At 38.9% G+C, this 18,847-nt stretch overlaps 1 protein-coding gene across 1 annotated transcript; it reads left to right on the plus strand.

Annotated features, from left to right (window-relative positions):
• Positions 1-16,483: 16,483 nt before the first annotated feature.
• Positions 16,484-18,592, plus strand: si:ch1073-126c3.2 (uncharacterized). Its single transcript, XM_014206967.3, has 6 exons — positions 16,484-16,641; positions 16,869-16,966; positions 17,142-17,256; positions 17,456-17,568; positions 17,997-18,111; positions 18,326-18,592. Exons 1-6 carry the CDS (start codon positions 16,590-16,592, stop codon positions 18,493-18,495), a joined length of 663 nt encoding a protein of 220 aa, XP_014062442.1. The 5' UTR covers positions 16,484-16,589; the 3' UTR covers positions 18,496-18,592.
• The last annotated feature ends 255 nt before the right edge of the window (positions 18,593-18,847 follow it).

Consider the following 18,847-nt stretch of genomic DNA (forward strand, 5'->3'; position numbering starts at 1 on the left):
AAAATCGGACATATCGAGTGCATAGAGGAGTTCTGTATCTATAATTCTTAAAATAATTGTTATGCTTTTTGTGAATGTTTATCGTGAGTAATTTAGTACATTTTTAGTAAATTCACCGGAAGTTTGCGGGGGGTATGCTAGTTCTGAACGTCACATGCTAATGTAAAAAGCTGGTTTTTGATATAAATATGAACTTGATTGAACAAAACATGCATGTATTGTATAACATAATGTCCTAGGTGTGTCATCTGATGAAGATCATCAAAGGTTAGTGCTGCATTTAGCTGTCTTCTGGGTTTTTGTGACATTATATGCTAGCTTGAAAAATGGGTGTCTGATTATTTCTGGCTTGGTACTCTGCTGACATAATCTAATGTTTTGCTTTCGTTGTAAAGCCTTTTTGAAATCGGACAGTGTGGTTAGATTAACATGAGTCTTGTCTTTAAAATGGTGTAAAATAGTCATATGTTTGAGAAATTGAAGTAATAGCATTTCTAAGGTATTTGAATAACGTGCCACAGGATTCCACTGGCTGTTACGTAGGTGGGACGATTTCGTCCCGCCGACCCTAGAGAGGTTAATAAACAAATTAGGCACATTTGGGCAGTCTTGATACAAAATTTTGAACAGAAATGGGTCATTGGATCAGTCTAAAACGTTATAAATACACTGATGCCATCTCGTGGCCAAAATCTAAATTGCACCTGGGCTGGAATAATACATTATGGCCTTTCTCTTGCATTTCAAAGATGATGGTACAAAAAATACAAAAGAACAGTTGGTTTTTGTTTGTATTATCTTTTACCAGATCTATTATGTTATATTCTACTACATCCGTTTTACATTTCCATAAATGTCAAAGTGTTTCCTTTCAAATGGTACCAAGAATATGCATATCCTTGCTTCAGGGCCTGAGCTACAGGCAGTTAGATTTGGGTATGTCATTTTGGGCAAAAATTGAAAAAAAAAGGGGCAGATCCTTAAGAGGTTTTAATAACTTTTCATGTTCAAAATTGTGCACTCTCCTCAAACAATAGCATGGTATTCTTTCACTGTAATAGCTACTGTAAATTGGACAGTGCAGTTAGATTAAGAAGAATTTAAGCTTTCTGCCAATATCAGATATGTCTATGTCCTGGGAAATGTTCTTGTTACTTACAACCTCATGCTAATCGCATTAGCCTACATTCCACTATGCTCAACCGTCCCGTGGAAGGGACACCGATCCCGAATAAGTTAACCTGTTAGGGCTAGGGGGCAGCATTTGCACGTCTGGATAAAAAAAATGTACCCGATTTAATCTGGTTACTAATCCTACCCAGTAACTAGAATATGCATATACTTATTATATATGGATAGAAAACACTCTAAAGTTTCTAAAACTGTTTGAATGGTGTCTGTGAGTATAACAGAACTCATTTGGCAGGCAAAACCCTGAGACATTTTCTGACAGGAAGTGGATACCTGATGTGTTGTATTGACTTTAAACCTATCCCATTGAAAAACACAGGGGCTGAGGAATATTTTGGCACTTCCTATTGCTTCCACTAGATGTCACCAGCCTTTACAAAGTGTTTTGAGTCTTCTGGAGGGAGATCTGACCGAACAAGAGCCATGGAACGATGATGTCCCATTAGACACCTGGCGCGCGAGTTCATGTTGGGTACCCTCGTTCCAATACGTTATAAAAGAGTATGCATTCGTCCACCTTGAATATTATTCATGTTCTGGTTAAAAAAGGCCCTAATGATTTATGCTATACAACGTTTGACATGTTTGAACGAACGGAAATATATTTTTTCCCCTCGTTCATGACGAGAAGTCCGGCTGGCTTAGATCATGTGCTAACAAGACGGAGATTTTTGGACATAAATGATGAGCTTTTTTGAACAAAACTACATTCGTTATGGACCTGTGATACCTGGAAGTGACATCTGATGAAGAGAATCAAAGGTAATGGATTATTTACATAGTATTTTCGATTTTAGATCTCCCCAACATGACGTCTAGTCTGTATCGCAACGCGTATTTTTCTGGGCGCAGTGCTCAGATTATTGCAAAGTGTGATTTCCCAGTAAGGTTATTTTTAAATCTGGCAAGTTGATTGCGTTCAAGAGATGTAAATCTATAATTCTTTAAATGACAATATAATATTTTACCAATGTTTTCTAATTTTAATTATTTAATTTGTGACGCTGACTTGACTGCCGGTTATTGAAGGGAAACGATTTCCTCAACATCAATGCCATAGTAAAACGCTGTTTTTGGATATAAATATGAACTTGATAGAACTAAAAATGCATGCATTGTCTAACATAATGTCCTAGGAGTGTCATCTGATGGAGATTGTAAAAGGTTAGTGCATCATTTTAGCTGGTTTTATGGTTTTGGTGACCCTGTCTTTGACTTGACAAAACATTACACACAACTCTTGTAAATGTACTGTCCTAACATACTCTAAATTTATGCTTTCGCCATAAAACCTTTTTGAAATCGTAAAACGTGGTTAGATTAAGGAGATGTTTATCTTTCAAAGGGTGTAAAATAGTTGTATGTTTGAAAAATTTGAATTTTGACATTTATTTGGATTCAAATTTGCCGCTCTTGAAATGCACCTGCTGTTGATGGAGTGCACCACGGGTGGCACGCTAGCGTCCCACCTAGCCCATAGAGGTTAATAGAACTGCATAAGTGTTGCTCACCACTTTCTGGAGGACTGAGTTTTGAAATCAGTGGAATTAGAGTATGATAGCTAAGGAGATAGAGAAAACACCTGTCTCTTAATTACATCTTCAAACTCAGGGCAACCATGGCATCCGTGACAGGGAGAAGCATCCGACCATGGTGTATACGGATAAGATAGTCTAGCTAGCTACATTTTCAGATATTACACGTTTCTAATTTTGACAAAGTCGTTTTTTTTAAAATCTACTGTTAGCTAGCTAACGTTAGCTGGCTGGCTTGCTAGCTAATGTTACATGTATGATCTTATTATTCATATCTCAGAGCCATTTGCTTGGCTAGTAATAGCCTAATTTTAGATAGCTAACATTGAACCTGGTTGGTTAGCTACCTGCAGATTCATGCAGGGTAGTAACGTCATGAGTTTGTATTATCGTTCATTGTTTAGCTAGCTAGCTACATGTCTTAACAAAAGACTCAACTATGCAAGTAACGTTAGCTAACTCCATTCCATACACATGTGGGCAACCGTGGCATTAACCTCTTGACGGTCGCCTAGGATAGGGGGCGATACAGCGATTTTTTTAAAAAATTCGTGCCCATTTTAAACGGCCTCCTACTCAAACTCAGAAGCTAGGATATGCATATAATTAATACTTGTGGATAGAAAACACCCTAAAGTTTCTAAAACTGTTTGAATGGTGTCTGTGAGTATAACAGAACTCATATGGCAGTCAAAACACCGAGACCGATCGTAACAGGGTGTGGAATTCTGAATTGCGGACTCAACTTCATCACTTTGCCTATAAATCACACTGTGAGCAATGGTTCATTGAGCATTTCCTATTGCTTCCACTAGATGTCCCCAGTCTTTACAAAGTGGTTTGAGTCTCCTACTGTGAAAACTGACAGAATGAGAGGCTGTGGAAAGTGGTCACATGAGGAGGGCCATCCCCATTCTGACGCCAGCGCCCCTGGCTACCCTCCCCTTTCGAAACGTTTAGAAAGACAATGCAATCGTCCCCCTTGAATCTTATTGGAGCTGTGGTTGAAAAAGGCCCTAAAGATTTATGTTATACAACGTTTGACATGTTTGAACGAACCTAAATTAAAAAAAATGCATTTTATTGAAAGAGGAGTCCCGCGGCCGACTGAACTTTTGGAGCAGCCTTCAGAACGCGCTAACAAGAACAAGCTATTGGGACGTAAAGGATTAACTTTTTCGAACGAAAATACATTTGTTGTCGACCTGGGATTCCTGGAAGTGCTTTCTGATGAAGATAATCAAAGGTAAGGGATTATTGACAATAGTATACAAGAGTAGATTTGATATGCGATTGTTCCAAGATGGCGCTGACCTGTAACGGTAGCCTATTTTTCTATCGCATCCCTTTTATCGCAAAGTGTGATTATTAAATCTGGCATTACAGGTGCTTTCAAGAGATATTCATCTATAAATCTTAGAATGACAATATTACATTTTAAAAATGTTTTCGAATAGTAATTTAGTAAATTGTAGCGCTGTTCACCGGATGCATTTGAGGGAAAATAGTTAGTCAACGTCACGCGCCGATGTAAAATGCTGTTTTTATATATAAATATGAACTTTATCGAACAAAAGAATGCATGTATTGTGTAACATGATGTCCTAGGAGTGTCATCTGATGAAGATTGTCAAAGGTTAGTGCTGCATTTAGCTGTTTTTTGGTTATTTGTGATGCATGTGGTTGGTCGGAAAATGGCTATGTGGCTACTTTTACGATATACTCCTCTAACATAATCTAATGTTTTGCTTTTGCTGTAAAGCCTTTTTGAAATCGGACAACGTGGTTCGATTCAGGAGAGGTGTATCTATAAAACGATATAACATAGTCCTATATTTGAAAACAATTTTTATTAAATTTCGTTATGCTAATGGCGATAGGATTTTTCGCTGGATGTCCGCTGGAGAGTCTTGAGAGCCCACCCAGAGGTTAAAAACCTCTTACATCTAGACGTTCCGCTAGCGGAACACCTGCTCCAATATCCAATGATAGGCGTGGCGCGAATTACAAATTCCTCAAAAATACAAAAACTTCAATTTTTCAAACATATGACTATTTTCCAGCATTTTAAAGACAAGACTCTCCTTTATCTAACCACACTGTCCAATTTCAAAAAGTCTTTACAGCGAAAGCAAAACATTAGATTATGTCAGCAGAGTACCCAGCCAGAAATGATCAGACACCCATTTTTCAAGCTAGCATATAATGTCACAAAAAACAAAACCACAGCTAAATGCAGCACTAACCTTTGATGATCTTCATCAGATGACACACCTAGGACATTATGTTATAAAATACATGCATGTTTTGTTCAATCAAGTTCATATTTATATCAAAAACCAGCTTTTTACATTAGCATGTGCCGTTCAGAACTAGCATACCCCCCGCAAACCTCCGGTGAATTTACTAAATTACTCACGATAAACGTTCACAAAAAACATAACAATTATTTTAAGAATTATAGATACAGAACTCCTTTGTGCAATCGAGGTGTCCGATTTTAAAATAGCTTTTCAGTGAAAGCACATTTTACAATATTCTGAGTAGATAGCCCAGCCATCACGGCTAGCTATTTAGACACCCACCAAGTTTAGCCCTGACCAAACTCCGATTTACTATTAGAAAAGTTTGATTACCTTTGGTGTTCTTCGTCAGAATGCACTCCCAGGACTGCTACTTCAATAACAAATGTTGGTTTGGTTCAAAATAATCCATTGTTATATCCAAATAACGGCGTTTTGTTCGTGTGTTCAAGACACTATCCGAAGTGTAAATAAGGGTCACGAGCATGGCGCATTTCGTGACAAAAAAATTCAAAATATTCCATTACCGTACTTCGAAGCATGTCAACCGCTGTTTAAAATCAATTTTTATGCCATTTTTCTCATAAAAAAGCGATAATATTCCGACCGGGAATCTGCGTTTAGGTAAAAAGACGAAAGAAAATAAAGCATGGGGTCGACTCGGGCACGAGCCTGAGTCTCACAGTACTGTAACCAGCCACTATCCAAACGCGCTACTTTTTTTCAGCCAGAGCCTGCAAAGCCACGATTCAGCTTTTTGCCGCCTTCTGAGAGCCCATGGGAGCCGTAGGAAGTGTCACGTAACAGCAGAGATCCCCTGTAATGGATAGAGATAATCAAGAAGGCCAAGAAATTGTCAGACAGGGCACTTCCTGCATGGAATCTTCTCAGGTTTTGGCCTGCCAAATGAGTTCTGTTATACTCACAGACACCATTCAAACAGTTTTAGAAACTTTGGAGTGTTTTCTATCCAAAGCTAATAATTATATGCATATTCTAGTTTCTGGGCAGGAGTAATAATCAGATTAAATCGGGTACGTTTTTTATCCGGCCGTGAAAATACTGCCCCCTAGCCATAACAGGTTAAAACAAGGCTGCAATGAAAACTATTAGGACTGTAGCTACTGTGTTGGCATCAAAATCTGGGGTGTGAACTAAGTTTCTATTGAGTGTTGACTGAAATGGTAATAGACCAATATTATTGGAGACAAGTTGAAAAAACTGACCCCTTTGACGCTGTAGCTTAAGGCATTATTCAACTCGTTCTGTGCCTTATAGCCTCTTTCCACCAGGTGTAGCGCTTCTCTCACAGATTAAAAACAAGAAATGTTCAATGGTGAGTGTAAAGTGAATTACTTGTGAGTTCATCAATAGTTAATTAAATCAATGTTCATTTTTTGCATAGTCCCTGCAAGCCATCATGATTCTCAAAAACTGTGACAGCAGCAGTTTAATTGTGAAGATAAATTTAGCAACGCCCTAAAAACACTATTCAAATTCAACACAAACCTTCAAATAGTTATGTAATGAGACATTATGTAAACTCTTTATAGTGTTTTATTTACATTTTAGAGGCGATAAGTTGGACTAATCGGGTGAAAAAAGCAATTTCCCCACACGACATATCTCCCCCAGTAGATTTTGCTTCCTCACCCGTCATTTTTTAAAAGACACGGCGGAGCTCCATTGCCTTCTTCAATCATGCAGAGATGGGCAGCATGAAGGTCTCATCATTGATTTTGCTGGAAAGGGGAGAAATAGTGCTTTACGATGGTATTCATATTACAGTTGACCTGGAAGTATTATGTTTTTGGGGCGCTAAAATCAGGTCAAATGTACGGAACAGCGCGATGTACAAAAGCCAGTTAGCTAACGTTAACCATTTCGGGTGCGTTCGTAAATTCAGTCTGGCCATCTACTTCGATTTCAGAGCACTCTCAACTGAGTGTGCCAGAGCGCAGACTAACTGATGAATTTACGAACACTTAACACACGTTGAATATGGCCTGTGTCAGTAAACGTTGGAAAAAAAAGTAATTAAATTGATGCCAGCTGCACAGTTACAGTCACTAACACCCTGGATTACATGAAAACAGCCTAATCAGCTCTATTAGGGCGAGTAAAATAGTCAGAGTGGGGTGCTCTCTCATTTGTGTCTGGATGTAGTTAGCAAGCTAGACAATGTTATCCAGTTAGCTTGGGGGCTTGACTGCCATTGTGAGGTCAGAACGCTTGGATCAACCCTACTCGTTGGCCAGAGCGTCCAGTGTGCGCTCTGAACGCTCCGAGAGCAAAACGCTCTGAATTTACAAACGGACAATCTGACAGCACAGTTGCAGTCACCAATGCTGTGGATAACATAAAAACTGCCTACCAGCTCTGCTAGGGCGAGTAATGTTCAGTGAGCTGTTCTCTCATTTGTGTCTGGAAGTAGCTAGCAAGTTAGCCAGTTAGCATTGGTGCTTTACTGCTGTTGTTGGTACAAAACGCTCAGATCAACCCTTAAAGAGATGGGTTGGGTTAAAGCTTAAGAGGGTGTGAACGATTCAGATTCTGGGTGTAGACAAAGAAAAGCTCTCCAGTTGGTACCAAAACATTCAAAGGCCATTTTCTCAAAAGTGGGGTTACAAATTAATCAACTTTCAAAGCAGAATTAATTTCCCATTGTTCCTCAAATGTTGTATATGATATACCATTTTGTAGCTCTGTTTCTCTGCTTTATCCAATGTAAAAAACACAATTTCAAATTTTGCTACATAAGATTGAATCAAGGCGGTCGGTCACATATGGAGAGTGGTACTCAGTAATTTTTTGTGTTGGATTTGCCCCAAACATAACACTTTGTGTTCAGGACAAAATGTTAATTGCTTTGCCACATTTTTGGCAAAACCCTTGTTGGCAATCACAGAGGTCAGACATTTCTTGTAGTTGGCCACCAGGTTTGCACACATCTCAGGAGGGATTTTGTCCAATTCCTCTTTGCAGATCTTCTCCAAGTCATTAAGGTTTCGAGGCTGACGTTTGGCAACTTGAACCTTCAGCTCCCTCCACAGATTTTCTATGGGATTAAGGTCTGGAGACTGGCTAGGCCACTCCAGGACCTTAATGTGCTTCTTCTTGAGACACTCCTTTGTTGCCTTGGCCGTGTGTTTTGGGTCATTGTCATGCTGGAATACCCATCTTCAATGTCCTGGCTGAGGGAAGGAGGTTCTCACCCAAGATTTGACGGTACATAGGCAAACTAACTTGAATTCAATGTGAAATCAACCAAAAATCTCCCCAACATTGTTTCCATATCATTTAAACAAAAAAAATTAAATGTGATGACATTGGAATCAACATGGAAAACTGAGTGAATTTGAAAAAAGGCATCAACGTAAGGGAATTTAGTATTTTTTTCACCGAACTTTTAACCCAAATCCAATGTCATGGGTCAACAAAAATATGAAATTCCCTTACATTGATGACTTTTTTTCAAATCAAATCAGTTTTCCAAGTGGATTTAACGTCATCACATAGAATTTTTGGATCGAAATGAAGTGGAAATACTGTACTCCCTTTCTGTATGTGTGCTGAGGTGGTGGCATTTCTGGTGGACAAGGTGTAAAAACAACAGGGGACAACAGTGACATTTAAAAATAATGAACCTAACTTGGTGACTTGAAGCATCTGGTGACATGCACTGGTGTCAGCAGGTATTTTCTCTCCCATGCTGGTTCACATTTTAGCGAAATCATGTCTGACACGCAATTCACTTGTCTTTTGCCGCTTTGCATATTTTCACAGAGTAAAATGCTAAACCTCAGGTTTGCCTGCTGGTGTTTTGAGTCATATGCAAGCTGTATTTGACACAAAGTTTAGGGGCAAGAGTCAAAATAACCACAGAGTCACTTCATAAAATCAATATTAAGAGCAAAACAGTGGTGAAAGTTAATTAGTGCAAGGAGTTCAGTTGATTTAAGTCCTTGATTAGACTTACATAATACATTCTAGTGCACTGTGTAGTGTAGATGTCTTTCAACCTGTTCAACATACAGTACAACTTGAACAAGCTTCAATGGGGTCTAAAAGCTGGCAAAGACAGTAATTATAGTGTGTTGGGACCTGGCCCTGCCTTGACAGTTTCCACTCCTTCTCTGGTCTAGAGCATGTAACCCACAATATTAACAATAACAACAGAATGACTCACACATGGTAAATACTAAGTTAAAGCACTTAAGACACACAAAAATAGCTATGCTACAGCCAGTTCACATCAGCTGAAACAAGACAGTTTAAAAAGCTGAGACTTTTTAAAGTTAAGACTTTATAAACATGGTTGTGCAGTGTGACTGGGTCTTGTTGGACACAGAGTATAGATCTGCATAAATGTTCTCCCTCTGTTAAGAGCTCTGGCTATAAATAATGGTGCCCCCTGGTGTGACTGATGTAGGACAGATTAAAGCCCGGGACCCCTTTTAACAACAGGGATCCCTTTTACAGGCAGGCAAACCATAAAAAAATCACCACCATAAGCCCTATAGACACTCCCCTTCTGACAAGCCCTCAACCTCTCTCACAAACTCTCACCTCTTTTATGCATTCCTCACATGGAAGCACAGACATCTGATTCAATATTAATGATTGTTTTTATAAATTGGATTGAGATTTTCCTCACTGATGTGCCATGAGTCTCTAGTTTTGATCCCTGCCCACCTCCTCTACTCTGTCTGCCCCTACATATGTCTCTGTCCTTCTCAAACTCTCACTTTCTATCTCTCTCCCTCTCTCTCATACACACTTCTTCCCCAGCCTTCAAGGCATATTCATATTGAATCAACTCTCCCCTATTCATTAGCAGACCATGCTTGCCTGTATTAGAGTAAGTTATTAACCAGCGTTGTGCCCCATCCTCTTCTCGAAAAGCCCAGGAGGGAGTACCACGCTCAAAGTTGCGTCGGTCACTCGTTTTGCCCATTCTAACATTCAATTGAACTGTAACTGAATGCCTCGATGACTGTCTGCCTGCTTTACAGACAGTTGAAGTCGGAAGTTTACATACACCTTAGCCAAATACATTTAAACTCAGTTTTTCACAATTCTTGACAGTTAATCCTAGTAAATATTCCCTGTTTTAGGTCAGTTAGGATCACCACTATTTTAAGAATGTGAAATGTCGGAATAATAGTAGAGAGAATGATTTATTTCAGTTTTTATTTCTTTCATCACATTCCCAGTGGGTCAGAAGTTTACATACACTGAATTAGTATTTGGTAGCATTGCCTTTAAATTGCTTAACTTGTGTCAAACATTTCGGGTAGCCTTCCACAAGCTTCCCACAATAAGTTGGGTAAATATTGGCCCATTCCTCCTGACAGAGCTGGAGTAACTGAGTCAGGTTTGTAGGCCTCCTTGCTCCCACACGCTTTTTCAGTTCTGCCCACAAATTTTCTATGGTATTGAGGTCAGGGCTTTGTGATGGCCACTCCAATACCTTGACTTTGTTGTCCTTAAGCCATTTTGCCACAACTTTGGAAGTATGTTGGGGTCATTGTCCATTTGGAAGACCCATTTGCAACCAAGCTTTAACTTCCTGACTGATGTCTTGAGATGTTACTTTTTCAATATATCCACATACTTTTCCATCCTCATGATGCCATCTATTTTGTGAAGTGCACCAGTCCCTCCTGCAGCAAAGCACCCACAGAGCATGATGCTGCCACCCCTGTGCTTCATGGTTGGGATGGTGTTCTTCAGCTTGCAACCCTCCCCCTTTTTCCTCAAAACATAATGATGGTCATTATGGCCAAACAGTTCTATATATGTTTAATCAGACCAGAGGACATTTTTCCAAAAAGTACGATCTTTTATCCCATGTGCAGTTGCAAACCATAGTCTGGCTTTTTTTTATGGCAGTTTTGGAGCAGTGGCTTCTTCCATGCTGAGCAGCCTTTCAGGTTATGTCGATATAGGACTCGTTTTACTGTGGATATAGATACTTTTGTACCTGTTTCCTCCAGCATCTTCACAAGGTCCTTTGCTGTTGTTCTGGGATTGATGTGTACTTTTCGCACCAAAGTAAGTTCATCTCTAGCAGACAGAACGCGTCTCCTTCCTGAGCGGTATGACGGTTGCGTGGTACCATTGTCTTTATACTTGCGCGCTATTGTTTGTACAGATGAACGTGGTACCTTCAGGTGTTTGAAAATTGCTCCCAGGGTTGAACCAGACTTGTGGAGGTCTCCAATTTGTTTTCTGAGGTCTTGGCTGATTTCTTTTAATTTTCCCATGATGTCAAGCAAAGAGGCACTGAGTTTCAAGGTCGACCTTGAAATGCATCCACAGGTACACCTCCAATTGACTCAAATGATGTCAATTTGCCTATCAGAAGCTTCTAAAGCCATGACATCATTTTCTGGCATTTTCCAATCTATGTAAAGGCACAGTCAACTTAGTGAATGTAAACTTCTGACCCACTGAAATTGTGATACAGTGAATTATGAGTGAAATAATCTGTCTGTAAACAATTGTTGGAAAAATTACTTGTCTCAAGCACAAAGTAGATATCCTAACTGACTTGCCAAAACTATAGTTTGTTCACAAGAAATTTGTGGAGTGGTTGAAAAATGAGTTTTAATGACTCCAACATAAGCGTATGTTAATCTCTGACTTCAACTGTAGCAAGCCACAGCCACGTTACTCACTGTCTGTAAGAGCGATCAATTTTCGTGAACGGGGTGGTGTACCTAATAAACTGGTCACTGAGTGTATAAAACCACTTGCATCTAGGTACAGTAGGCATAGGGGGCAATAAGCATAGGGTCAATTCCAGAGAGGATTTATCATGTTAGATGTTGATTTTGTCTAAATATATGGGTATGTAGTGCAGAGCTTATTTATTTATTGTGTAATCATACATATTTAATGTAAATGCTGATGTAAACATGAAGTGACCTCAAGTCTAAATAAAGAAAATGTTATATTGGATGTGTAGGGTTTTTCCTTTAAATAATTGTACGTAAACACAATAAGAAACAGCGTGGACCTTCTCATGACCTAACCCTACATTAAGTAAAAAATCTAAAAACAAATATGTATCTTTCTGAGCATAAAGAATACAACCTCTGATGTGTATTTATGCTCTACTTGTCACAGTGGATCCCTTAAGCTGCTTCATCTTCTCTCATGAATCAGAGTTGGAATCTAATATGGAAGAGACCTTAACAAGATTCTCTAGCCTGGCACTTTCATGAGGCGTTGTGGTTTATTCAAATGAGTTCATTTACAGCAATATAAAAATGTGAATTAAACCGATAACTCACACACCCCCGTGGAGGTAAAACACAGTACTGGGGTATTTATAGGTATTTGTTTAATCATCCCAGGCTTTTCACTTGACTACCCTGCTGCACAAGACTCAATGCTAACATGGGCAAAATGTTGGTACATATTAAAAATAAACTATACATTTTCTATCGCTCATTATCAGCCAACTGACACACATTAAATACACACACTGTAATGTACAGTGATTTGAAATCTTCAACATCAACTTGAACTGCAATTGGTGTTAACTTTGTATGTTTTCCTTTCAGCTAAAATAAATACTTCTAAAGCCAACTTTTTGGACTAGTGGTAGCCTCCAGCTACAGTGGCTATATAAGCCTACTTTTCAACATTCATCTGAAAATCTTTTTTGTCCCACATTAGCATCAATATTCTCATGGCTATTAGCCAATTAAATCCTCGTATTGCACTGAGATGATAGAAGTCCCCATGATCATGAGCCTGTAGATGCTTGGCGATCCCCAAGACCAGGTAAAAAAAGCCACGCAAAAACACACATGATATGAAGACATACTGTGCTATGACATGTCTATACTAAGCTTGAATTATGGCAGCCACACTAGCTATATTATGCCATTCAATTTCTGCTGGAGAGCACAATGAACTCATCTACCATTTCTTTAATTGGCAATGACATACTCTGTGTAAAGTCAATTCTCCACAGTAAGTAGTTGACATGCAGACAATCAATGTGGGTTCAATGTGAACAGCTATGGCAGAAGACACCTGTCAGTCTGGCCTCGATGAATAGCTGTGCCTGCCAGTGTTCTAGGAACACTGATTCACACTGAATAATAGAGATCTTTCCTTTTATCTGTGCTTTCTTTCTTTGCTTCCTGGACTGTAATATTTATCTGGTTAGCAACAGCAAGCACATGACTCTAGAGACTACCAGGGGAAAATGTTATATTCTGATTTACATCTTAAAAATATTTCAGAAATAAATTGATGTTTCATCGGCTTGTGGATTTGAGTGCTTGTACATTTCTAAGTGCATGTTTCCAAGGTGTTTACTAATCTTCTGCATACTGGTGACTGCCTGTATGTGCTGAGTGTTTGCTGAGGGAAAGATGAATTCAAGGCTCTTCTTTTAGAATGTGTTGTTTTCCCTTCGCCTTAACCCTATCAGTCCTGAGACCCCAGCAAAAATAAAAAAAACTGCCTCAAAAGCAACTCCTGACATGGGCTGTTCTGAGGCCCAAGGCGAAGCCACGGGCCAGGATACAGCCCTTGGAGGGATTTGTCACAGGATCACTCCCAGGTTCGAGGGCATTATTGCTTTTATGAAATGGTTTTCAACATATTTATACAAATATTTATTAAATGTTTTCATTCAAAACATTATTTTAACAAGAAGATGTGTTTTTGCATTCTGAAGTTGCTACACAAGCAGGCTGGTCTTTTTAGTTATTTTCTACTGTTTTGACCCAGTCGTTAGTTCTAATCATTCAATTCATTTGGCGTTGCTATTCTAAACAAATCATTGACCTGTAGCTAGAGATTCAATAATGATGAGAGACAACAACTTTAATAAATGATGATTGAATAAATATCCAATAGGCCTACATAGGCAACAACTATGTTTGCCGAGTCTGAGCTAACCAACTATCAGAATTCGACGTTCATCGATGTTTATCAAACGTCAAATTTCAAAGTGTTTAAGGTTAAGTTTAGGCATTAACTCCGAATTCTTAAGGTTAGGAATTAACTCCGAATGGTGAAGTTAAGGGTTAAGGTTTGGGATAGGCTTAAAACAAAAATATAAAAAACAACTTTCCATTATTGGATTCAAACGTTTAGAATCAGAGGCATATGCTTACACTCATCCTCCATCCCCAATGCCCTAGAATAACTAAAACCTACTTGAAGGTAACAGCACTCGCTGTTGCCCCTAGTAGCAGGTTTCCATGTCATCTCCCGATGTCCTCAGACATGGATGGATGTCAAAAACGGACTTTTATCATGGGTGACCTGCCTGGATGGCACACGAGTGGAAGAACTGTCCATGGTCCTGGCATTGGTTGGTGAAAGCCAATGTTTTCCTCTTCTTTGCTGGCAAGGGAGCGATCATATTTGTAAAATGATACACTGTTGCACAGGTTGTAAAGGTAGATAGGTAGGTTTATACAACCCCCAATTGTTGCAAACCAAAAAGTAGCATGTAAAAATAATGTGAAGATACTTTTTCCCAAGGGAGATGAAGTTTATGAATTTCCTGCCTGGACTGCGGACAGTGGAATTACAACATTATGACACAACTCCCTAAATATCAACCAATCAGCATCCATGATCCAAACAATTTGTTTCATAATATCGAATAATGTGTTGCCGTGTTTGAACTTTCCCTTGAGGCGCTAGTCCAGACAACGCATAATCTCCACCATAGGTGTCAGCAGCTTGAATATCAATTAGCTCATTCTTGGAAACTAGAATTAATCCATGTGAGTCATTTGACAACTAAGCTGCCTTTTCTGACACTTCGGTAATTTAATACAATAACGATGAAGGAGTGGTAGAATCCTGGGAGAATGTCATTGATATTTGAAAAAGGTTCAACAGAAAAAAGGGACCCTGTTATCTCAACCATTCATCACAGTACTGACACCGGTCACAGGGGCATAGCAGTGTGTGCAATGGATGATCAGATTTTTATGACAATAAAACATTTCTGATGTCTATCCAGCCTGCTACTATTCATAGAATTGTGTAAACTTATAATTCGAATTATAATTATATGTGTGCTACATTCACTCTCTGCAGTGATTTACAGTTTATTGTTGCATTTTTTGTCATAAATGTGGTATATACTATACTGATTGCAATTTACAAGACAACAAAAGTAGGCCATGAAAAAAAAGATGAATGTATTGCATTGCCAGTAAATGCAGTAAATATAACGTCAAATAGTCAACAATGTGAAAAGTTGACAGCTTGTGTGACAAAGATGAATGCTTGTCAATTGTATTTGAATAACTTAGATTTTTGATCAAATCCAACAAAACCCACTTTCCGTCTTAATGAGCTCAATTTTATTTCCAAAAGTCTAAATTATGAATGTTTCCCTGATCATCTCCATACATAATGAATGTATCCCTGATCATCTCCATCCATAATAAATGTTCCCCTGATCATCTCCATACACAATGCATGTTTCTCTGATCATCTCCATCCATAATAAATGTTTCCCTGATCATCTCCATACACAATGAATGTTTCCCTGATCATCTCCATACATAATGAATGTATCCCTGGTCATCTCCATCCATAATCAATGTTTCCCTGATCATCCCCATGCATAATGAATGTTTCCCTGATAATCCCCATGCATAATGAATGTTTCCCTGATCATCTCCATCCATAATAAATGTTTCCCTGATCATCTCCATACACAATGCATGTTTCTCTGATCATCTGCATACATAATTAATGTATCTCTGGTCATCTCCATGCATAATGAATGTTTCTCTGATCATCTCCATACATAATGAATGTATCCCTGGTCATCACCATGCATAATGAATGTTTCCCTGATCATCTCCATACATAATGAATGTATCCCTGGTCATCTCCATCCATAATGAATGCCACCCATACTTATTAGTCAGTCAATCATGCTTTTTGACTCAACCAGTCCCTTTGGCCACTGTGTAGAATGGTAACATTATGCATCACTGAGTGATCTCACAGATCCATGTGCAGACAGGGACACAAATGGGTCTTTGAAATCTTACAGCAACATTCACTCAACTGAAACAAAATAACTAGAGGGTGAATGTATTTTCTGAAAAGAATGAAGCATTATCATAAGTTTAAAATAACAACTGCCTGCATCAACAAATGTAAAGTGATCCGTTGACAATGTGAAGTAAAAAAACATGCAGTAACAGTGCCCCCATCAGCTCAGTAAAGGAATTCACTCGAACATTTACAGTGTAAATTGATTATAACTCATGGCCAGCTAATATAATGCTGACAAAAACATAATCCAAAACAAGCAATGACATCTCTGTGAGAAATTGTTCCAGTGTGAACAAAAATGAAGAAATGAGCTTAATTGTACAACATTTCTGAACAATTGCGAAATCTGTGAATTCCCGATAGTCCATGGTCTGGCCCATGACTGGGAAATTGGTCAGCAGCAACAAACTTTGTACCCTTCCCAAATTCCAGTCAGTTGTTAAATACACCAACGTCGGTTACAACTTAGACTGAGGGAAGAAACAACATTGACAACATGACACAAGCTACAACAAGAAGAGTTCTACTTTGCTTTTGCTCACTGACAGGTAAGAAGGCAAGCCATGATGGGGGTAGAAACTTAATTGAGCCTTCATATTCATTGTATGTGTTTGAGTTTATGGTAACAATGTATTTAAACACAGTAGGCCTACATGCCGAGTATCAACCTGTCACATCATGGCACTCATTTTTCAATCAGAAGAACAACTATGCATTGGCAGAGACAAGGTTGAGACTGTTGTGTGATTCGGAATGTTTTTTTTGTGTCTGCCAGCTGTCCTCTCATATGCTGTTGCTCAGGAGGAAGATGTTGGGAACAATAGCTGCTCCTCAACCACCTTGATGTTTAAACAGCTCTCTACTCAGCTTGCAGTATGGATAACTTCATCACTGAATTTTGTCTAAAAACTGTTAAATCTGTGGTCAGCTTTTACCAATAATGCAATGCGGATCAGTTGCTCTGGCTAAATCTAACTTGAAGTTGACATGTTTTGGTACTTGGATTTCAAACAGATGTATGACATCTCTTTCCACTATCTGTCAACAGGATGTAGCACAATGTGCAGAAAACATGACTAGCCAGTTGAGCGTTGACCAGACTGCTGTTGTGATTAACTCCCTACAAACACTGACAGTCATTCTACAGAAACATCAAAAAACAGGTAAGAGTCCTGAGCAAAAAAACAGATCTGTGTACAATAAGAGTTTGTTGCTGACAAATACTTTATTGGCCCCAAATAAGCTATGGCAGAGCAAAGGGTCTCTTTTAGTGTAACCCATAATTACATTGGCTTTACTTTGTGTCTTTCTAAATGTATTACCTAAGTAATTATTGTGTTTCTGTGTGTTTTCCTTGTATAGTTTACCAGGAGGTTAAGCCCAAACAGTGTCCAGCTGCAGTAGCCCAGAGTGAAGGAGGACTTGTGTGTGTCACCATCAACAAGAGGCGTTACTGTAAACCCATGTGCAATGAGGTACTCTTTCCTGCAACATCACAGGCATATGAGCTAAAAGCCTCTTATAATCACACTGTATGGTGGCACAAAGAGTAAATATGCAGTTTTCTACAATAGGCTATTCCATTATATGAAACACAAACAGTTTCTGCAAAAAAAAGAGTTTCTGCAGAAAATGGGGGAAAGTAAAATAAAATAAAAATGTTTGGTCTTTAAAGGGATACTTCAAGATTTTGGCAACGAGGCCCTTTATCTACTTCCCCAGAGTCAGATGAAATCGTATGTCTCTGTGTCCAGTTTGAAGGAAGTTAGAGGTAGTTTTACGAGCAAATGCTAACTAGCGCTAGCACAATGGCTGGAAGTCTATTGGTATCTGCTAGCATGCTAGCAAATGATCAATTATTTGCCATATTTGCCTCATTAATTGTAATTTATTCACTACACAGGGCTTTGACTTTGCGTTCTTGAGGAAAAGTCGTCTGTATGAGGAATGCAGTGCAGGCACCAAATTCCAATGGACAACCCAATACATCGGAGGTAACAGGCTGGCCGTTTGCAACAGTAAGTGCCCTCTGTAAATCATCTGTAAAGTCTCTCTGTACCTCCACAGAAAGGCCATGGTGGACAGCTTGTAGAGCTGTAATATGTAATACTGTAACTAAAACATCCTCTAATTCTGTTGTAAAGGATTAAGTCATATTGAAATATTGATGAAATGTTTCAAAGTCAATGCTGTTCAAAAGTGGTAAGAATGTGTGTCTCTTTGTAAATGCAGAATCCTCAAGCTCTATTGCAGGAGCTACAACAGCCTACTTCCCCAAGGACCAGGACTGCCTGACTACCAAGAGTAACAGTGATCTTGAGGCTAAGATCCTTAATGAGTTCTACAATGAGCTGAAGAACATCGAGGGACAGAAAGAAAACGCCTGTCTCGTCTGTGGATAAACATAACAGAGAGGAGTGAGACTAGAAGGGAAAGCTATAAGTGGAAATTAATGTGTACAGTTTGCAATAAATCCACCCAATCTGTGTGACACCTAAACCTGAGTTGCTGGTTATTAATATAAATATCGACACACAAAGTAATGTTGCTACAGAAACATGACATGTATTACAAACACAATCCACAAGTCAGAAAAAGAAAGTGATGACAAAAGAAAAATAAGCACATTTGACATTAAACCATTTCTTCCATACTTCAGTTCTGCTGAGCACAAAGATAACAATCTTCTTCATTATTCTCCTCATTAATGTTGAGAGTTTTAGCAGCTAGTAATAGTGCAAGGATTATCATAGC

The sequence above is a fragment of the Salmo salar genome, chromosome 01, assembly GCF_965601325.2.
Source record: "Salmo salar chromosome 01, fSalSal1, whole genome shotgun sequence".
Taxonomy (NCBI): Eukaryota; Metazoa; Chordata; class Actinopteri; order Salmoniformes; family Salmonidae; genus Salmo; species Salmo salar.